This window comes from Halictus rubicundus, chromosome 15 (genome assembly GCF_050948215.1).
Source record: "Halictus rubicundus isolate RS-2024b chromosome 15, iyHalRubi1_principal, whole genome shotgun sequence".
Classification (NCBI taxonomy): Eukaryota; Metazoa; Arthropoda; class Insecta; order Hymenoptera; family Halictidae; genus Halictus; species Halictus rubicundus.
Genome location: NC_135163.1, coordinates 8,152,474 through 8,175,550, shown reverse-complemented (window position 1 = coordinate 8,175,550; position 23,077 = coordinate 8,152,474). Strand labels below are relative to the sequence as shown.

Here is a 23,077-nt window from a genome sequence, read left to right as displayed (position 1 = left end):
TTCATCCCTTACGGCAATTTCACTTATTTTTACTAAACAATCACTACCGAGTAAAAACCTTTACTATCAAGGGTAGTGTTCTTAAAAATTTTGAAAAGATTCTTGGACAACATTTGAGAACGTTCTAAAAAGTGCTCGAGATCTTAGGGTAGCATCTTGTTTCAAACAATAAATAAAATATGCTACCGCCACATTTTAAAAAATCGGTGGTACTTTTCAAATAATTTTTTTATGAGAAATACCACCACCAAAACTCACTTTTCAGTAAACGTCCGCAGCGGATAGCAAACGATAGTTAAAACAATTGACAATAAAATGACGACTCACCAGTGTCATAGAGGGGGCAAGGCATGTAGGCGTAGCGTTGCTCAGGATGCACCACGGACTTGTTCCGTTGTCCGCTGGTCATGGTCGCGAATTTGGTCACGTACTGCAGGAACTTGTCATAGAAGAGGAAGAAGGTCGTTCGGATTATCGTAAAGGCGTAGTCGTGTGCCGAGTTTTTCCCTCGATAGTGTCTCCCTGGTTCCTCCGGGCACAGGACACGATTATCCCGAGGCGACCGGGCGCGACTGCATCCTGCGACACACGGCGTCGCGACGCATCGACGCTCGTCGAGCCTCCCCGCGAATTAACCAATTAAGGATCGCCTGCACCCGTGCCAATTAGGCACAGACTCTTCTCTCGCACCGCTTGCTCGCTCGCTCGCTCGACCGTGCGCGGACGCCGCCACTTAATTAGCACCGAAATAAACCCACGGCTCCTTCTTCTTCTTCCTCTTCTTCTCCTTCTTCTTCTTCTTCTGCTCGTGGCTTTCCCTTGTGTCCGGCGCCGACACGAGATCACCTTCCGCCACACCTGAGGCAAAAGAATCCACTTTAATGCACCTGGCTATTTTTACACCACTCGGTTTCTTCAAAAGAGAAAGAGGAAAGAACGATCTTGCGTGATTTTGCGCGATCCAGCTGGATCCACGAGAACCCCACGCTGGATCGTAAGGGACGAAATGCAGCCGGTGGATCGGGGTAATTAACCACTTTTGGGTTAATTATTGGGTTTGATTTTGCAGAGTGTATTAGTTTTGTTTCTCACGAAACGTTTGCGACAGTGTCCCTTGAACAGTGTCCCTTGAACAGTGTCCCTTGAACAGTGTCCCTTGAACAGTGTCCCTTGAACAGTGTCCCTTGAACAGTGTCCCTTGAACAGTGTCCCTTGAACAGTGTCCCTTGAACAGTGTCCCTTGAACAGTGTCCCTTGAACAGTGTCCCTTGAACAGTGTCCCTTGAACAGTGTCCCTTGAACAGTGTCCCTTGAACAGTGTCCCTTGAACAGTGTCCCTTGAACAGTGTCCCTTGAACAGTGTCCCTTCAGGTAGATTGTCCCTCATAAATTGTTCCTGATAGATTGAGTTTGATACGTTGTTTGTTATGGATTGTTTATTGAAGACTGGTTAAGATCTACTGGTTGGAGACAGTTGTGGATATGTTTTATTTTTGAGACGATTTCTCCGCGCCAGAAGAAGATTTCCGTAAAAATGATTTATTGTTTCATTTATCTTGATATTCAAACATCACCGCGGCTTCGCGTGAAAAACACTCTGCTGAAGAAATAGGAAACGCGTGTGGTCCGCGACATCCAGAGGTCACGTGGAACACAAATCCGTGGATTCGTCTTGTCTCCAACGAATAACAAACGACCAGAGACGAAGCCATTGTAGTAATCAATCAGAAAAGAGCGCGTATAGTACTCTCGGGTACGATCACAATTTGTGGATAACCTCTACGAAAAAATCGTCCGATTACTAGCGTTTCTGTTGTACGAATGAACGAGAACGAAAAGCAACTTTAACGCAGCATTATTTAGCGTCTTATTTAGAAGGTGAATATTATAAAACCTCGAAAACAATTTTTTTTTAAGGCGAACCGAATTTAGGCAGAACGAGAGAGCTCGCGAGAAGAAGATTCGGCTTTCAATGAATTATTTATGAGCTCTAACAATCTTATACGTCCCTTTTTTTCATCCTAAGTAAAGATTTAACCGATGTCACTGCAGTTTGTTGCGACTCGGGTAGAAAGTTTATATTTTGCATAGGGATCCGCTGCTTATGGGAATTCAATGACTCATCCAATATAACTTTGAAGAGGAAGAAGAGGGAGCACATCAGCGCGAAGGTTTTCTATCTTTCCGCGATTTTCTTTCCAGGGAAACGTGAGCACAGTGCGCAATTAGGTCGAAAGGACCGGCTCCAAATAAAGCCATCGACGTCCAATTACCGATTTCTATTGTCAGAAGGCTGCTCCGGAAAGCGAGTCGAGAAAAATTTTGACACCGATTTCCTGTTCCTCGCGGTGTAGGCCGGGAAATGATTATGATGGTAGACGTGTTTCCCGTCTTAGGCCGCTCACGCTAATATTGAATTAAGGGGCGGACCACCTCCGATGACACTCGAACGAGTTCCGGACAGCCGGAAGTGGCGAGGGCAGGAAACTTCGTTGCTAATAGGCTTGTAATCTATTAACAAACTTGATCGTCAGAGTTTCCGCCGGTGTAATCCCTGTGTTCCCGCAAACTTCCTTCAACGGAATCAAACGAACGGACACCGAGGAACCACTCTCGATCAAATTGAACACAAGAGCCACGTGGGCGATCGCGAGATTTCCTTATGATACCGCCATTTTCGATCTCGAAGTCCCTCAGATCCTATCACCGATAACTCCTCCGGAAACTATTAGTTTGCTCGATTTATCTAACGTTTGTCTCTAATATTCGGTCACTGTTAAGAGGACGATAACATTTTTAATATTCAACCGTGCGATTTGAATTTATTTTTAAAGTTAGCTAATTAGTTTCCTACATAACGCGAAAACAAAAATTTGCTGCAGTTTGTACATTCACGGGGAAATTAATTTTTAAACCGGCTCGAGATTTCTCACCGTCAGATTAGTCGCTGCACTTTTCTTGCACTTTGTAAAATTCAAATTTCCAGCACTTGATATGCGGGCACGGAAATTAATTTTTAAATACACTCGAGATTGATCACAGCAATTTTCTTACACTTCATAAAATCCAAATTTCCAGCACATGATATGCGGGCACAGAAATTAATTTTTAAATACACTCAAGATTGATCACAGCACTTTTCTTACAGTTCATAAAATCCAAATTTCCAGCACTTGATATGCGAGCACGGAAATTAATTTTTAAATACACTCGAGATTGATCACAGCACTTTTCTTACACTTCATAAAATCCAAATTTCCAGCACTTGATATGCGAGCACGGAAATTAATTTTTAAATACACTCGAGATTGATCACAGCAATTTTCTTACACTTAATAAAATCCAAATTTCCAGCACTTGATATGCGAGCACGGAAATTAATTTTTAAATACACTCGAGATTGATCACAGCACTTTTCTTACAGTTCATAAAATCCAAATTTCCAGCACTTGATATGCGAGCACAGAAATTAATAATTTTTAAATAGACTCAAGATTTATCACAGGTCAGATTGATCGCGATTACAATCACTTTTCTAGCACTTCAAAGAATCTAATAAAAATTTCCAGCACTTAACCCTTTGCACTCGAGTGGTGACTCTGAAGCACCACTAGAAATTATTGTGGCATTATTTCAAAGAAATGACAAAAAATATTACAAAATATTTGTTACATTACAAAATTTGTATTCAATAGATTACTAAACATTGAAATATTTTATGTGGAGATCGCATCAGTTTCGTACGAATAAAATGAAAATATTCTAAGACGGAAGAAAAATTTAGTTTTAAAATGAAAATAGCGCCGAGTGTAAAGGGTTAATACACGACCACAGAAATTAAATGTGAAATACAGACGGTTTGCACACGCTTCTCACACTCGCGTCTACAAATGAAAAACAAATGAAAGTTTCGCCGGAACAGAAGGAATAAATTCCGGCAACAGCCACTCGAACGGGCGCCATGACGAAGCGAGAGATTAACGATTCTACCGGTCTTAAATGTGTTAGAGTGGGCGCTCGGGACGTGCCACGAAACAAATGGCCACCACTACAGGGTATGGCAGTGTTAATCGGGGGAAAAAGTGGAAGAAAAGTTGCGCGCGGTTTCGCGTGCGAAGCTGTTCTCGTTAGATTTTCCGGCGATAGGGAAACACCGGAATTACCACCTTCGCGGTGAGCTAACCGCGCCGCGGACTGTGTATTGTATTGTTGCGAGCAGGTACGTGTGATTACAGGTAGTAAAGTCGCGGGGTCATCGAGGAAATCGACGCGGTTGTCGGAAACGGAAACAATAAGCAACCGTGGCAGATTGCGGTGTCGATTTTTTGCCGGCCGATGTTCGCCCCTAATAGAATTCGCGAAAACATGAGGCGATCATGTGCTTTCTTAATTACCTGCTACGAACGTGAGATTTAGACATTTTTTTTGCAACGAGTGGCTCATTTAACAGTACATTGTATTGTATTATTGTAATGTTTTGGTTGGGAAATATTTACAAATGCCCGAGGATTTTTTACAGGGGAGAATAAATTTCGAAAGTTCGACGCTTTTTTAGGTTGTTAACCAGGATTCGAAGCCTAAGGCATCGTTTCCAATCGTTTTTGGCGGAACCTCGGACGCCATTAATCGTGCTTCCGATGTGCGCCACACACGGTACACTGCGAAACATTTAATAGTTGATATCTATGCGGTCGTAATCCAGGTTAATGTGCTCCAAGGAGCCATAAACAAGAAGAGATCCCATAAAACCACCATATACGTGTATCACTATCACTAAGTATGTACTTTTAGTTAGAAGATTACTAAACAAGAAAATAAATTTGAACTTGCCTGGAGAAATCGACAATATTCAACCAGTTATAACTTCGTGAAAAAAAATCGTACAACAATCTACCTGGGCTCATTTTATAAATCAAAGCCTCCTCTTCCAACCCCTCGAGCTACTTTTCCCTTAAAAAATTTTTTCGTCCCAGAAAAGGACCGAAAAAGCGAAGACTTTTAAAAGATTTTACTATGAAATATCTCAGATTCAAATATTTCTGGGGAGGTTAAAAAATTTTTTCTCCTGACTAAAATTACCGTGGATTTGAAGATCGAAGTCTTCTCTTTACAATGACGCTAAAAAAATTGATATACGATTTTTTTTCCACCATCTTATTGCATTCTGAAATGACGAGTAGAATTTTCTCATATAGAAAATACGAAAAACTGTTCTGAACCGTTTAGGATCACCTATTCCAACCCTCCTATCGGTATTTCTAGGGGTTAAACAAATTTCGAGGGGTGCCGGAGACTCTCACCCTATCGTCGGAGGGTGAGCAGGTGAAATAACGCAGCGGCGGAATAAATATTGGCAGCGGTGCGGTTCGGAACCCTTGAAACTCGCGGTTTTCAATCTGCAAGCCTTATACCGGGTGAGACGCCTGACATTCACACCCGAAGCCAACGTTTCAATTAACGAATTCAGTGCCAAACATAATTAGTCTAATATGAACCTAACCCTGCGTTGAACCACAATTTTTACTTCGCATAAACGTCTAGTTACTCACAACGCCGATCGCTTTTACGAATCCGACGCGTGTAACTCGTCTCACCCGGTATATGATCGATGCTCGATTCGAGTGGTCCTCGAGGCCGACGCCTCTCGCGACTTTATCGAATCCGAGTGATCTCGTGGCACGCGAGATTGGTTTTCGAGGCTCGGGGGTTACACGCGGCGCACAATACCGGGGCCCGCGACAATGGAATTAATGACGCTAATAAAATCGAAAACTGTGTTAATTATCCTGTTGTCTCCGCGACCGGCGGAGGGGCCGCTATAGAGAACCCCAGAAGAGTTATCCCATTAACTCGGCACTCCTGCGCCACGCTCCGCTGGACCCTAATAGCGCATTCTGCGCGCGGCGAGACGAGGGGATGCTCCCCGTCCCCCCCTAAAGTCGCACAATGGACTCGTCGGATCATTGTGGCGCGAGCAGGGCAAATTTCAAGTGACGGATGCCGTGCGCCTTTTGTTCCCGCTTTGCACCGTCTTTTCCGCTCAATTTTCCCTCGCATCCAACGCGTCTCGCGCCCGGGTAACCACCGATTTCACCGTTGTATACAGTGTTTACTCGATATATGTCGCAGATACCTAGCAGATAAAAGTCACAGAACTATCCCCGCTGCCGTGGGGTATACCCCGTTAGGGGCCTAGACTAGAGTGTAAGGTCACTTGGATCAGAGAATAGTGTCTCCTACCCGATACTTGTCCGTGGCTGGACCCCTGTTTTGGACATGTATCGAGTAACACTGTGTAGAGATTTTGTAAAATTGATTCAATATTTGCAAATTGGAAATGTTTTTGCAATTATTTTACATGGGGAGTTGTAGTCCGATCATAATAATAATTCTCACCGATTATTTTGTAAGATGAGAATACAGGAAACATTTTATTGATAAATTCTTCGTGGGGAATGTAAATTAAAGATTCGATTAATTTTCGTTAATCTAGACAGTTCCTTATGGTTGAAAAATTCGCATTCGTGCGTACGGATCCACGTTCTAAAATAAATTCTCAACCCTGACAGCCAACAGTGACCAATGCACCTAATGTATTCATTTAATTTTTTTTTTTTGTTATCTTTAGTGGAATCTAAACCTCGAATGAACTAATTTATTCACTTCTTCGCGATGGTATCGTTGCACCCTTAGTATGTATAGCATACGAAGTCTGAAACAGATTCCATCAAATAAGAATGCAAGTTATGCTTCGTCGAGTTAGCAACTTAGAGGTTAGGTCACTTTTATCGAATCGTTCGGAGTTTAGAGTTTCCCTATGGGGGTTTAACAGGTAACAATCCGTATTGTTCGAGCGCATAGTTATCCTCGAGCCCTTTACTTTCCAGTTATAGGCTCTCGCAGTTTCACGCTAGAGCAAATATTCAAAATGGCTACCTCGAGAGCGCGGGATTACCTGTGCTTCCGAATGTGGCCCCGCTGGATTCGCGTGGAGGGCGCCTAAAGAGAATTTTTTCGCTGGCAAAAATTGCCTTCCGACGAACAAGTTGTCTGGAACGAGAAATAAAAAGAGCGCGACGGAATCGAGGTGCTATTATCTCGTTCGCATTCCCTTACTCTCTTTTTGCAACCAGGGCCGCTGGAGATAAAAATTGAACCTCAAAACTCGGACATTTTTTCGATGATAAATGTTTGCCACGAAGATAGTGCGCACGTCGATTTACATTATCTCGTCGTTACATCGTTCATGGAATGTTGCATTAAATCGCGACCATCCATTCCGGAGACACCCACGCGAGAAATAAATCGAAATTATCTCGGCTACGACCGGCAGAAAATTATTTCCAAATCCCGCCCCCAGATTTTGAAAAATTTATATTCTGTCACGAATCTTTGAAATCTACGACTATGAATTTCTATGCAAGATAAAAATGTAGCACGCCGATTCCAAGTAGCTGGAGCTGAATAAAAATTTATCTCTTCTTATGAACGTCGTTGAAAATAGTTTAAAAATATTCTCAAGTTTCTCTGGTTTCTCAGGTTTCTATTTTACTCGTCCTGACTGCAAAATAAAATCCACAATCACTGAGAACCCCGACAGGAGACTAAATTCTCCAGAAAAATGTCTACAGTGTTTCTACTCGATATATGTCCAAACCAGGGGTCTAGTCACGGACATATATCGGGCAGGAGGTACTATTCTTTACCTCTACACTCCTCGGCGACCGAGGTGTCTTCTTGGCCCCTCACGGAGTATGCCCCGCGGTAGTGGGGATAGTTCTGCGACTTTTATCTGCTAGGCATTTGTGACATATATCGAGTAAACACTGTATTCCTCATTTGCCTAGAAAATGTTCATCGTGTATTTGGAAAACTTTCGCCGTTTCGGACGCGGAGCTATTCATTCGAACAAGGACATCTTGTACAAGCGTAATAGGGAGCCGCGGGCATTGATCATTAACCATTTCCGGGAGATTAAATTAAGCCGGTCGAAAAGACGAAAGGAAAACTACTCTTTTTCCGGAGCTTCGAGACCGTTCGGGGTCGATGGTAAGCGGGAATTTTAATCTGATTAATGCCCGCGAAGAAAGGAGCCTGAAAGAACAGCGTCCGGGCGAATATAATACCTGGCCGGGGTTATTGTTCCCGGCGAAACGGTCTCTCTGATCGAATTCCTTTATGCGGTCCGAACAAGCTCTCTTCGCGCGATTTCGTTTCATTTAAGCTGCCCCGGTTGATTAACCTCCCCCCGTTCGCCTGAAATTCGATATTTATGGCATTGGCGAGCGCGTTCGCGGCTTCTTGCACGCTTAAACCGAGAAAACAGTGTTCGGGAACACGTGATTTCCAATTTCGTGCTCCGATAAAATAAATAAAGTAAATGTTCGAATCAAAAGAAATTCTTAATACACCACGTTTCGCAAGACGGACTAAAAAATAATTCCCCTCAGATTATGCTAGGCAGGCGAGGGTCTATAAACGCCGGATGCAAAAACAATGTAAACAAATTCTGAGTTTATTGTACGGCTATTATTTTCTTCGCGTCGGACGTAGAAAAGGACAGCGCGTGTAAACCAAAAAGTAAACACTGTTCAAATTATATCGCGTTTAGTGTCATTTTAATCAGAAAAATTCCACGAATAAGTTGGCCGAGGTCCCGTGAAAAAATAATAAAAATTAAGAAAGTTTTGTAATCGGACTAGTAGTGGTTCACACCGATATACTCGACATGTTTACACTTTGCTCGAAGACCGAGACAGCTTGGTGGCCCCTCGCGGGGTACGCCCCCCAGTGGAGGGGATAGACGAACTAAACTCGTGCACCTCCGTTCGGCTTAGATCAAGACTTTACTGTACTATCAACTGACTAACCATTTGACTATTTTACGAGTAAATTGCATCAGCTCCACACGCATAAAACAAGAAAAAATAATATATCAATATTCAGGCACGGAGAAAACGTTTACTTTCCCAATTAAAATCGCTATGATCGTCTCTGCGGGTGCTTCTTCGCCCTTCGCAGAAGGTCAGCAACCTCGCCAACCACCTTGAAAATCTCTCCCCCGTCTTCGGCAGCGTCAAAGTGCTCGCGAAGTGCGCACTCAAGGTAATCAGATTCCGCGGATTCGGAGTGAGGACTCCTCGACAACCGGAAAATAGCCGGTGCACGGCTCCCACGGTCCGGAAACGGGCGCGGAGCACTTCCGGTCTTTCGTATTCCGCTCGGACGGCCGGCGTCTGCGTGGTAATTGAAAATCAGCGTGTCCACGTGCGGGGAATTTTCGAGCAGGCCTGTATACACCGTCTATTCGACCCCGACGATGCGAACGACGTCGACCGTCGCGCGGCAACGCATCGATCAACGCGCATCACTATTCACGCATCGTTCGCTCCATTCGCGTTCCCTTTTGACGGCGATTTGTCCGATTCGACAGAGAGTTTTCGGCAACGTCCCGACGGCGGATAGACCCGCTGCGAATTCCGTGAACAGCTTTACGGGCGTCGGAGGGTGGGGCGCAGCCATAAAACGCGACTTTTCCGAGGTTTCCGGTGCACCAAAAGCGGAAACTCGGGACGAAACCACGGTTGACCCTTGTTCTCGCGCGTTTATTGTTCGTTTTCTAACGGTTCTCCGCTCGTTCTACGCTTCTCTGATCGCGATTTTTACGGCAACCGGGGCTGGTAACGTTCGAGGAAAGTTACGGGAAATTTAACCCTCGTGCCCCGTATCTTCTCACGAAATGAAAGACAGAATTATCCGAATTTTTATTGCTAATTTATCCACTCGGTGTGCCAAATGCAAGAAATCCTTATTTCTCCATCAATTGCACAAATTGAAGGATCTTCAAGATGACAATGTTTGATGTTCGTGTCTTCGCGTGTGAGAAAATGAGGATTAGAAATCCGTGTCGGTGTATACAGTATTTCTCGGTCCGAATTTGGGGCTCTGTCTGTTTTCTTGGAAACATGGCCGAACTTCTGGCAGAGTAAACAAGTTTTCCTTCGACTTACAATAACCTATCGCCAAGGAGATCGATGTGCACGTAAACATCCGCAGTCAGGCTGGCACGATCGAGTACTATCGATGCTATCTTATGTATATAAATAACGTTGAATTGTTAATTTCTGGATTCACCGAACAACCGTGTCGCGTGTGCGCAGTAGTTAATATTTTTAAAACAGCGTCCACGACATAAAGATTCCAATAAAATTTAGTGGGCAGTGTATTTACAGTTTATAGGGATGCAGGAAACATCCCCTGGATACTAACCCCCAGCACGGAGGTGGTCGATCGAAATCGTTCACGCGATAGTAAATTTTCACTGGAGTTAAACGACGAGTAAAAAGTAACATTGTTACCGACAAATATTGACGAAACGATAAATGCCCGGTGTGCGAAAATACGTTACCCGATATCAGAACTGCTCGAAAAAATGGAGTGAACACGGCTGAGGGCATAACTGTTGCGAATATCGTGAAGGGCGTGCTGCAAAAAGGCAACAACAACATTCTACGGCCCGATAAATCCACGAGAACGTCGTTCAAAATTTTTGTACAAACAATTCACCGTTAAAACTGATCTACGAAAAAGTAGCACACGACGGTAAAGAGCATTGACATTTCTACAATTTTTAAAAACATTTCTAGCAAAAGGACTTTCTTCAAAAATTTTGTACAAGCAATGCAATGTTCAAACTACTCTACGAAAAAATTGCGACCAAAAATAGAGCATAAGGGTGCAAAAAAAAATAATCAAAGATCCCCTCTCAACGAGAACCACGCACACGTGAAAGGGTAAGAAAAATTCAACAGCATAGAAGATTGACAAATTCTACAATTTTTAAAAACATTTCTAGTAAAAAGACTTCCTCCAAAATTTTTGTAGAAGCAATGCAAAGTTCAAACTACTCTACCAAAAAATAGCGACCAAAAATAACGGACATAAGTGTGCAAAAAAAAATAATCAAAGATCCCCTCTCAACGAGAACCACGCACACGTGAAAGGGTGAGAAAAATTCAACAGCCTAGAAGATTGACAAATTCTACAATTTTTAAAAATAGTACTGGTAAAAGGACTTTCTGTAAAATTTTTGTACAAGCAACACAATGTTCAAGCTACTCTACAAAAAAATAGCACCTAAAAATAAGGATCATAAGGGTGCAAAAAAAATAGTTAAAGATCTCCTCCCAACGAGAACCGTTCGCACATAAGGGGTAAGAAAAATTGAACAAACCAGAAGATCGACAAATCCTAAAATGTTTAAAACCGGCAGAGGAACGTCCTTCAAACTTTTTACACTAACGAGGCAATACCCTGACCGTCCCACAAAAATGTACCGATTAAAAATAAAGAACACAAGGTTGCAAAAAGAATTAATCAAACCCCTCCGAATCAACCCGAAAGAAACAACAATCTACTTCCTCCCTTAGCCAACACGCGAACAATAGTTCCACGGGCCGCCGAAATCGTCTGTGTTAGGGGTAGCAGCAGGCTCGCACCCCTCCTCGATGCACCGCAACGTGCACCTTTTTCCAGTGCACGCGACTCTTGTCTCTTACGAGTCGAACGACGGTCGGTGGTGTTCACAACGGTCCAATAAGAGTGCACCCACTCCCCCCTTCTACCTTCGACGACCTCAGAACCACGTGGACCTAACAAGCATCTCCCCACACACACACGCACACGCACACACAAAGAGAGAGAGAGAGAGCGCACACATATGCATTCACGAGCGAGCGTACCTTGTCAACACTGGGCGTCGAATCTCTTGATCTCCAGGTTCGGGATCCAGGGGGTGAGAGATCCAAGGGGTGAGAGATCGAGGTGCGATCGGCCGGCGGATAGATCCGGTGGAGCCGGCACGAGAGAAACGGTGTGTCGCGCGCACCTGTCGTGCGAACGAGCCGCGAGGCGAACTGCACCGTGCACGGGCCGACACTCGACTGGACCGCGTCGAGGTGAAATGGAGAAAGCGAGCGAGAGAAAGGGCGAAGGGACGGGGCGAGACGGTGCGAGCGCGCCACGGAGAGAGAGAGCGAGAGCTTCAGAGAGGGAGGGACTGAGAGGGGGGGGGGCGAAGGGTGAAGCTGGAAAGAATGGCGAGCCGAAACGAGGGAAACGACGAGGAGGGACAGAGAATTATAGAGAGAGAGAGAGAGAGAGAGGGAGAGAGATAGGGGTTGATGAGGACGAGGAAAAAGATGAGGAGGGATAAAGAATTATAGAGAGAAGGCGAAAGGGGGAAAAGAGTTGATGGTGAACGACGAGGAGAAAGGGAGAGGGATGTTACTGAAAAAAGGTTGATGGAGAATGATGAAGATAGAGGGCGCGATGAATAGAGATAGGGGATGATGGACGGAGATAGAGGACGTTGAAGAGAGACGTACACAGAAAGGGTAGAAAGAGAGGGTTGATGGGGAACTAACAGAACGAGCGGAAATGGAGTGAGAAAGTGAGTGCAGATGGAACGAGAGGGTTGATGGAGAATAATTAAGAGAGAGAGAGAGAGAGGCAAAGGGGAGAGAGGGGGTTGATGGGGGACGATTAGAGCCGACCGAGAGAGAAGGCACCGGGAGAAAGAGGGGTTGATACGGACAACCATGAAGAGAGATGCAGCGAATGACAGAGACAGTTGATGGGGAACCGTGCGGAAACAGAGGGGGAGTGAGCGAGACGAAAGAGAGGGTTGGACGGAGAAAGAGATGGTACCAGGAGAAAGAGGGGTTGATAGCAGAAGAACGGAAAGAGAGGCTCGAACGGGCTGAGAGAAAGGGTAGAAGAGAGAGAGAGAGAGAAGGATCAAGAGGAAAAAGGGGGTGAGAAACGGGGAAGGGGTGGAGGATAGAGAGGGAGGATGCTGCGGATACGGAGCGGAGGGTGGTTCTGTCTCAGTCTGGCTTCGCCGCAGCGCGTCGCGGCGCATTTCATCCCCCTTTCTGAGCCCCCAACGACCCGCCACCTCCACAACCACCACCACCCCCGAAGCTGTCCCTTCACCCCTCTCGCGCCACCACGAAACCCCCTACACTAACCCCCGGTTCCATGTCGCAATGTATCTGCAGTCGGAAGCAGAGAGCTGCCCTCGAGACGACGCGGTGCACGCCGTGGAAACCGGCGAACAGCCTCCTGCCGACTTTCCCCCGTCTTTATAGCACCGCCATTTTGCTATACTTTGTCCTTCGCTACGACCCCGCAACCTCCCGATGCTCCGAGAACGAAAATTTCAGTCCTCGTCCTTGCTTCAGGTGCTGACGAACTGTTTAATTCTGTGGGAGAGTTGATTTTCTAGAGCCTGCAACCCTTCGGTGCTCTAAAAAATGAGAATTCACCCCCGGCGTTTTGCTCCGAAAAAAATGAAAACATTCCAGCCACGTTCGAGAAAAATGGAGACTGTAAAAAATTGACGCGTACGTCACTGTACATTTCCAAAATTGCCCAGAGAACATAAGCAATCGCGGCGAACTGTTTTCTCGAAGTACCGTTACAACCCTAATTTTCGCTCCCCATTTTACACCCCGAGCGAGACAGTATGGTGGAGAAGGACCATCCAAGTGTTCTATGGAGGGGAGTTGAATGGGGATAATTGTTTTATGGGTTTTCTGGTTGGGGGAGAACGTAAATGGGGCAACCCGCGGCAGAAGGGGCGTAGTAATGAGCGTGTCGAGCACCGAATACCTGCGAAATGATTAGGGCAAACACAGTGCGGTTGGTTTGATACAGTGGGGATTGTACGGACGCGCGAGTGTATCGCTTTCCGGAGGGGTTTGTTGGAACTGGCTGCGTCGATTGGCAAGTGTAGCGTTGTTGGAACCGTTCGGAAATTTGTTCTTCGATCGATTTACCGGGCACCGGGGACACGCGACGGATTTTTTAGTTTGTTTGTGTGCTGCTTTGATCGAATCGTATCGATCGCACGGTGATTCCGTTCATGATTCGGTGGATCTGTAAGTGATCGACTTGTAACGATTGCATTGCGGTGTCTTATGCAGCTCGCGCGGTTCATGCAGTTTGTAATTTCTGTTAGTCGATTTCACGAATATCGAAATTGTGAAATATTTTTATCGGATTTTTGGTGAAGACATTTCTAAAGAATTGAGAAATTGTTATCGACTTATTAAAATCGTTAAGGTAAGAAAGAAATGTTCTTGTATTTTCCTGTAATTACGCAGACAATTTCACATAAAAATCCACGGTCTAATAACTATGAATTTTAGCACAGCTGCAATCACAAAATCTCTATTTAATTATTTCCTCAGAAGGAGAAGGAAATTTATTGTGTGTCAATGTTTAACGCTATCAGCCAGATGACCGGTTTCACATTTTTTATTTTATAATTATTGAAATTACGAAAATACTTCTATTCGAAATTATTAAATAAAATTCTTCGTTCGAGCACACATTGCAAAATTGATAGGAATTTAAAGAAATTAACGAACCCGTTGGAACACCGACGTTCCAACGGAAGATCCAAAATGAGAAGATACAGGAAAAATCTAGATGATCACTTTGGCTTCCATGACAAAGGCTCTCTTTCAACGAAGACGAGCGCATGAATAAAATATTTCTGTGTACGCCGAGCGAATTTTGTCCACCGTCGCCTAGCATGATAATCGAAACGAAAATACTTATGAACACCCTTTACGATCTTCGTTTTACAATCTTATCCCCGTTCATAAAGGGCCGTTGTCCGACGCGCGAAGTAGAGTTTATGGTTTCCGGCATGTTGTAGCGTCGTTCGACCGTGGGGGGGGGGGGGGGGGATTTAATAACCGATTTATATCGAAAGCTAAACTTTTTACAGCGTGGTATAAACAACGAGGAATTCTTCTTCGGGGGATAAAGCAGCTGGAAGATAGTAAGAATCAGTGTGGTGCCTCCAGTGACTCGCGAAATCGTCTCCGGACGAAATAAAATACCGTTTTCCTCCTTAGCGTCGCATTTTTATCTACTCTGAGAATCTTGGTTCCAGTGAAACTTAAAATTTTATCGCACGTGTATGATATTGCACTTTTCTTTGGTTCATTCATGAAACAATGACCTATACCCCATAGCGTCGCGTGATTTAGGGAACACAAAATTTAATAAGAAACGCGATGCTATGGAGGATTAATTTTAATTTTGAAGAACTTTGGTACTCTTCTACTACGCATCTAGAAGCTATCAACGTGCAACCTTCTTTGAATTTGGAGACAGACGCCCTAAAAGGGTTTCTCTCTTCGAGCCACGCGACGTTACGGGGGAAACAAGACATTTTGTGCTTCTAACAAAAAGATTCACTTTAGAACATGGAGAAGCGATAGATAAATTTCGTTTCCATTGAGGCTCCGTCCCGTTTCTCGAGGCACGCGACGCTATGGAGGGAAAATTATACGTCATATCCGACGAGCGCCAAATCGCGTGCCCTGTCCGCAGTAAAAACTGACTCTCAGTCGAGGAAGTAGCACTCGAGGAAGAGGGTCAGCCAGACGATGGGGCGAAGCTTGACGGATTGAGAGTATCCGTGGAAAAAAAGCTCTTTTGCCTTCAACTTTTTTGCCTTGAAGCTTCTTCGCCTTGAGCAAGAAGGACGCGCGATCAATTTTATCAGCTGCGACGCCGAGAGCCTTCTCGGACATCGTATGTTTGCAGAAGACAATTAAGGAGGCCCGTGTTCTTCTCTTCGAACCTAAAAAATATTCCTTTTAAATAAAATAATACAATATTTCGATTATGATAAATTGCAACTTTAGAGATTACTCAGGGTTCGATCACGGCAATCAACTTTTTCGTTTTGCTCACTCGTTTCGCAGAGAAAATAGTTCGTACCAATACACCGGAAGTGTGGTCAATCTATAGCAATTTCCCTCGGATTTCGAGGAGTCGATGTTTGTTTTTTCAATTAGGTCGATCGAACCGGTTTGAAATGGCAATTCGGCGGGTACCTAACCAGAGTCGTAAAAGGGAATTGCCGCCCTACAGTATTTACGAGGGTTCCAGGCCGTCGCCATCTTGCCGCGCGCAGGTCTTTTTCTTCGCGCGACCATGCCCGGGCATAAATTATTGCTGTTCGTTAAACGCCCTCCTTTTCGGAGCTGACCTTCTTCTTTGAACTTCCTCGAGACCGAGTTTTTAACGAACACAGCACGCGCCTCGACGTCACCGGGGAACTTTTTCACTTTTTTCAAAGAAACGTCGACCTCGGATCGTCCTGTAGATGACGGTGTGTCCCAGCTATTGGGATCATCCCGTTCAAACTAAAAAAGTTTGATGACAGCTAGGCGAGTGATAAATTCACCGGGGCCGAAACTTCCGAGTGAAATTTAAAGTGGACACCGGGAACTTGAAGTTTCATTGCGGCTTAGTTACCGCGGAAAAAGTTTACCTTGAACATCACCGTTTAGGAATTCAGCTCGACTCTGGATTTTTCTGCATTCTTAAAAGTGTTAAATTAATCTGATATAATTCCATTTTGCGAAAGTTTACCTTGAAGATCACCGTTTAGGAATTCAGCTCGACTCAGGATTTTTCTGCATTCTTAAAAGTGTTAAATTAATCTGATATACTTCTATTTTGCTATTGATCTGCTCGTTCTTCTACGTCAATTATTTCGACTGATTAAACGAGCAACTCGCGCGACTAAGTTCCCGGAAGAAATTTTAATAAACTCAGGTTAACACCGTTCCCGCGGATCACCGATGAAAAACGCGCGTTCACGGAACGAAATGCAGCACAGCTGGGCTGCAGTGGATGCAGTCTAACGAAATGCAGAACACGCCGGCTAATGAAGCCGCGCCGCGTAGCCGGATAAATTGTAAAACGGCCAGCCCGTTGTTATTGGCAATGAAAGATAAGAAAGCGCGGCCAATTAGAAGTCGATCGAACGTTTCAACGATCCAGCGTCTACGCCTCGCGGATAAATAATTTATAAGCTCCCGCGAACGTGCAGCCGGCGGCGGCGTGTGACGCTACGGGGGGAGAGGGGAGGCTTCAAGGAGTGCCAGGATAAAAGAGAGACGCAAAAAGCGACGGTCTGCGATCGCCATTAGGGAAATCTGTTTCACTCGGAAACATTCCTCCTTGCAGTCTTCGACGCGTCATTTTGATTTCGCATAAGGATCCGCAGCCTAAAAATTAGTTATCCAAGGTCAATATTCTTGTTGTGGCGTTCAGGGAATTTGTGAAGATTGCGAGGATGAAACATTGTGTGATAGTAGGTTTAACAAAATATTAGAAATAGTGGAAATATTTATGGTGAACCACCTCGGCGTCCTTAGGAGTCGAACTCGAAAGGAATTTTTAATTGAGAGAGTAGGAATGAAAAATGAAATACCAGGAGTGAAGGTCGAAGGTCGAGAGAATGCGATGCCAGCCATTTTTAAATTCCAATATGGCGCACACCGGATGAGGATGACGCTTCTAGGTTTCTGTTGGTGGAAGACAATGATTTTAGAGTTGCGTTTAAAGAATTGAAAATGAACAAAAAAGTTACGAAATGAAGAATGAATGAATTGAAGAATTATACCTGAGACAGCTCTGATACAAGTCACGCAATTGAAGTCTCTTAACATGAATGAAGAAAGCAAGATGGCGTACGAGAATGGATCCTTCAAACTTGTGTATCTGAAAGACAATGATTTTTAGAACGATTATTATAGGTTTCTAATCGAGTCCCATCGAACAGTATAAAAAAGTAAAGTGGATATAGGAAATCGGAGAGTGGATGAATTACATTGTACGAACAGTTACAAGGAACCAAGATGGCGTGCGTCGTGCATGGTTGATGCTCCGTAACTTGTGGACTTCTGGAAGACAATGGTGATTACAAACGAACAAATTACAATTTCACGCTTTCGATTTATTTTAGAATCATATTTGAGAAGACGCGGGTAAAAGGTCGCTGAGATATTAAAACGTGATGTGTTACAAGAAACCAAGATGGCGTCGAACGACTGCACTCCGCGACCTCTTACTAGAGGAAGACGATGATTATTTGTTCTCGATCGTTTAAACGATTGATTCTAGATTTTCGTTACATTAATTACTTTTCACGTTCCATGAAATGCACTTGAAGGTCGCCGAGTGAAAGTATTACAACGTTACAAGAAGCCAAGATGGCGGTGAATACCGACACTCCGCGACATTCTCACAATTAATTGTACATGTTTGATGAATTTAAGACCTTTATGCAAGGCATGTGAAGGTCGCAGAGCGCGGTAACAACGTCGCGAGAAGCCAAAATGGTGGCACGCGGTAGGATGATAGCTCAGCTCGAAAATCCTAGGGTAGATAATTAATTAGGAACAGTAGGAACGGATTTCACTTTTGAGCAAGTCCTTACGCCTACGTATGTCGGGGAGGAGTGGCCGACATCCGGATCACGGTCCCGGATATCGAGCTTGTGGTTAATTAACGCTATAAACAGCACTGCACCGGAACGGACGCGCACGGTCTACTGAGATTACGTGTACTCGTTTATGCAAGTACATACGCCTTCATCTCGCGTCGCGGGGGGTGATCTATAACAGAAGATCTACTCGGCGAGATATCCGGGAAGCCGGAGCGTGATCCAGGATCGATGGCAACGATGCGCTGGCTTCGAGGATATCTCACCTGTCCTGTCGAGACTAACACTAGAGCAAGTTACTGGTGTACAGAACGTTACGGACCTTGCCGCGTTCCACACGAAAGAATGTGCAAGGACTTCGACGAGAAACTCAAACTGACAATATTGATCATTACAGAGATCATTATAGAGTATCTCCGGCAATTTCTCTTTGGCCTTGGCACGAGTACAAGTTTGTTTTTATCGGAAGAAACATTTTTTTGGTCCTTCCTTTTCAACTTTTATAAAAACGGTCTACGAGAGAGGACGCTTGCATAAAGACCAGCAGGCTGTTAATTATTCTTTGTTTATTACATTCTGATTTCCGGAGTATTTGTTTGCATCAACGCGTGTACAGTGGCGTGCAAGAGTTTCCAGTCTTACTTGTTCAATTTCTACGATTACAATGGCGTTTAAGGAAATTTTAAATGGCATCGTGTATAAAAATATGAAAGATCGTACAAAACATTGTATAAAACGTGAGATCTGATCAGAAACTGTTGCATATGACTGTGAATAATAGTAGAATGTCAGAATGATTTAAACGAGTCAAATTATCATAGTTTCTCTTACGACCTTGCTAATATACAAACGTGTACAAATGGTACCATTCGATCTTACTAACATTTTGAACGAGGATCATTGGAGACCCTCGAGGCAGTTAATTCTACATTAAAAATTAATATAATTGACATAAACATCATGGGATAGAGGATCGTGGACAGTTTTTATATTCCGCATGAACATATTACACGAGTACAAACAACAATGATCGTATCCTTTACATTCTTTCGTGCATGATCTCGATTAACGAGCCAGCCCGTATAAAAAGGTAGCAAGAGTATGTTCGTTCGCAGGTATGGCAGTTCGCTTTCGGCTGTATAGAGCAGTAGCAAAAATAGATCGGCGCGATAGATCACGAGCGTGGGATCGTTGCGTTCGACTGTCTCTCTTGCTTCATTCTCTGTTTCGTTTTCGATCCAAAATGGCGTCTCGCCTGAGCGTCCCCGATGGAACAACGAAATGCAACAATAATTGCTTAAACCAAAAAAAAAAAGAAACAGAAAACCCTCGGTCTTTTCGAGAACTCCAGTCCGTCGACGAACTATGGTATAATCTTTCTCTCGAGAACACTCGCCTCGGGACGAACAAATCACTGTTGGACAGAAAGGCACTTCGTCACGTTCACATGGAGGCGGCGTTGTCGCGCAAAAGTCACCGTTGACAGACAACAAAAAATGCGTGTCACGGCGCATAAAGGCGCCGCTACGGAACAGAGCAAAAAAAAATCGTCACGCGTTCCCGAACTGGTTCCGTGGCGATTAACATTTCGCGGGAGCACCATGATACTTCGTCGTTGCGAAGTTTTGCGTGTTCACGTTAAGCCGCGTACCCACTCGAGAGATACATACGTACCGCCGACTATCATGATCAAGATTGGGTTGGCGGAAAATGTTCGTCCAAAAGTACACATTTTCGAACTGCACGTCCAACTTTATGCGTCTACAGTGTACAACAATTTTTTAATAGACGAATACATTCTTTTATCCAAGCACGCATTTTAGTAAAAATCGTATTTGAATTTCAAGCGGATTTAATCTTACATTTATAAGGCAACAAGGAAATACCAGTCACTTTTAATGATTAGTATACTTAGCGTTGATAGAGTTAACGGATGTAGGGTCTACTCTGACCCGGCATTTCAAAGGCCTCAGCTTTGGTGATTAAGATTAAATATTTAATACAATTGTAGGGTCGAGAAACAATTGTCTAAATAGACCTAAGCATTGTCAACTAAGCGATTCCCAAGAATATTCTCGCTTTCTGAGGGCTACGATCATTTATTTATATTATAAATATGACTGTGCCGATTTCAGCAGTCCAACGATTAAAATGAGTTTATAAAAATATATAGTATTTTTATCATTTCTAATTGCAACACCATCAAAATATAGTGGTCCCTAGATTTGTACGAAAGGTCTCCGAAAATTGATCTCTACACGCCTTAAACTTCAAAAATCGCCTGCAGTTCGAACATCAAAAAATTCACGATCCCCGGAAAAATACATTCTGCATAAAGATCCAACTATAATCCGGTCTGCCAGTTCTCCACCAACCCAAAACAATTCTCAAGCGGATACGCGGCAGAGTCGTCAACAGTCCTCCACTTCCGCCGGAAATCGATGGCTCTTCGTGGACGGTATACACCTTCTTCAGCGTCTTCGAGCCTCAAAGATGGCCGCCCATGTTTCGAACGACTTCGAACGTTCCCGAATTCGTCCAGGATTCAAAACACGTTCCCACCATGGAACCGAATCGGTTTCCGGTCCGTCGAGCAGGGCGCCGATCGATGGATCGGCTCGATCGCTCGCTATAAATTATTACGCGTTAGTATGTACAAACACATCGGCCGACAGCGAACGGAAGACGGTTCGGTCAGCGACGGCGAGGTCCTCGGCAGCTTCGATCAGGATTTCGAAGGATCTTCGCTGCTGTTCTGCCCGCTCTTCTTCGACTCCCAAAGGTTGATCCTCTTCAGGGGATAGCAGATCACCGCCGACACGAAGATCAAGCTACCAGAAAGGTAGAACGCGGCGTTGTAGCTCTTGGTGGCGTCCATGAACACGCCTGGGAAACAGATTAAAAAAATAGATCGCTGTGAGAGAGGTTCACGGGGTGATTATGAGGCGATTATCAAATGATTTATGCTCGCCGGGCAGATTATTCGCCACTCAGTTCTTTTCGAAATTGCAAACACTCCACTGATTAGATAAAACGCGAACTCTTTCGACAACCGTTTGGATGATCGCTGTCAGCCACTTGGACGATGATACGGCTAGATCGACATAGTAATTTCGCTTTGGAGTTTTAGGTGCGACGTGACGGAGGGAACATAAAATATTAATTAATCTTCGTCTCCGACTACATAAAATGGTCCAATTCTCCCCGGGCAACAAAATGCACTTTCCTTTTATTTAGGAAAACAGAGATTTTAATTCGACGATTTTATTTTACATTGTGCGACGCAACGGAGGGAGAACTGTACGATTGGAAATCAATCGTTATTAGCGTTCTCGCTTCAAGGTTTCCCGTTTCCGCGTGCCTCCGCCAGCACAATGCTCCGATTGCGCAACAGCTTTCGGCAAGTATCGCGCGAAATCGCAAATCAGTTCGCGATCGTATCGAGGACGGGATCGAGCGGGAATTAATCGAGCGATTCGCAGATTGTGATCAGTTTGATTATACGCTCGGCAAATGTGAATTAACGCGAGACAGTAGCGCGGTGCTGTCTGCGCTGGAGTAAAACCGTCGGCCACACACGCGGGATGACAAACTAATTGCGATATTTTTAATCACCTGCGAGAGGCGCGCCCACCGTTGCCGCCACGCCTTGGAACAGAAGAAGAAGCCCGAAAGCGTTCGTCAGCTTCTCCAGGCCTAGCAGATCGACGACCAGGATCGATCTTAAAGAGGCGAACACCGCTGCGAAACACAGTAACATTAAACCCTTCACCGGTTGAAAGCAAATTTAAATTAAGATTCAAATGATCAATTCTAATATCAAACTCAAATTCTCATTCTTAAGTTAAATTAAGATTTGTTCAAAATTCAATGCGAGTTAAAAGAATCTTTTTATTCAATTGAAGAGGAACGTTTTTCTATGGCGTACTCACATATACTGATACCAAAAGTGGCAGCGTAGAAGAACTGGTACCCCTGGGACAGCGACAGCCCCGAGAAAAATGTTAACAGTCCGCCGGCGCTGATGAAAATGTTGTTAACAACCAGTGCGTCGACTCCTGGCACGCTGCTCGCCAGGCCGCAGACGATACGACCGATCGTGTTGCCAATACCGATTACAGAGACAAGGAACATGGCAGTGGATTGCTCGATTCCTGCTTTCGTGGCACGATCTGCGACAAAACAATGCGAGTCTTCTATTTATTCCGAATTCCCGTGGCCTTTGAAGTCTCGGTCTGAGAAATTGGTCTGGAATACAATGCTTCTGAGACACACACATATTCGAGAAACCTTATTGTATGGGTTGCTACATTCCAATTACATTCAATGCGTTGCTTCGTTTTGTAAAAATTGAAATTATACAACCAGGTACAATAGATACAACCAGATCATTCTGATTTTCAATCTTGTTCTTTTGATTTTCAATCTAAGTCCACAGACTTAGCTGTTACAAGGTACAAAGACATACCTTGGACGTATATGAACGGCGTGTAGAATCCCATCATAGTGAGTCCGCCGGAGATGGCCAGGATCAGGAACGATGGGCTCTTCAGAAGGCTTAGATCAAGCATAGTGGTTAGAATGCGTCGGACACTCTCGGGACAAAGGTAACAGCTTCCGCTTTCCTCTTCAGCGACGTCGGTGGCCGTTGGCAAACGCGTTACCGACATGTGATATCCCACGGACGATTGCTATAAACGTGCCCCATAATCTGGTCAATTTGGACTCTCATGTGGACGATTATCGAACAAATTA

At 44.4% G+C, this 23,077-nt stretch overlaps 2 protein-coding genes across 12 annotated transcripts in view; both read right to left on the bottom strand.

The window, feature by feature from the left end:
* LOC143361499 (uncharacterized) overlaps window positions 1-644 on the bottom strand; it is a 46,818-nt gene extending 46,174 nt beyond the window's left edge. The window contains exon 1 of the mRNA XM_076800957.1: window positions 328-644. Coding sequence (XP_076657072.1) covers window positions 328-409 — 82 coding nt within the window. The 5' untranslated portion in view covers window positions 410-644. The remainder of the gene's footprint in view (window positions 1-327) is intronic.
* A 17,168-nt stretch (window positions 645-17,812) lies between these two features.
* Window positions 17,813-23,077, bottom strand: part of LOC143361494 (monocarboxylate transporter 12) — a 34,418-nt gene continuing 29,153 nt past the window's right edge. For all 11 annotated transcript variants that reach the window (XM_076800941.1, XM_076800939.1, XM_076800943.1 and 8 more), the window contains 4 exons: window positions 22,791-23,013; window positions 22,255-22,494; window positions 21,938-22,063; window positions 17,813-21,208 (listed from right to left, as the gene is read on the bottom strand). In XM_076800941.1, the coding sequence (XP_076657056.1) occupies window positions 21,048-21,208; window positions 21,938-22,063; window positions 22,255-22,494; window positions 22,791-23,013 (750 nt within the window). In that variant the 3' untranslated portion in view covers window positions 17,813-21,047. The remainder of the gene's footprint in view (window positions 21,209-21,937; window positions 22,064-22,254; window positions 22,495-22,790; window positions 23,014-23,077) is intronic.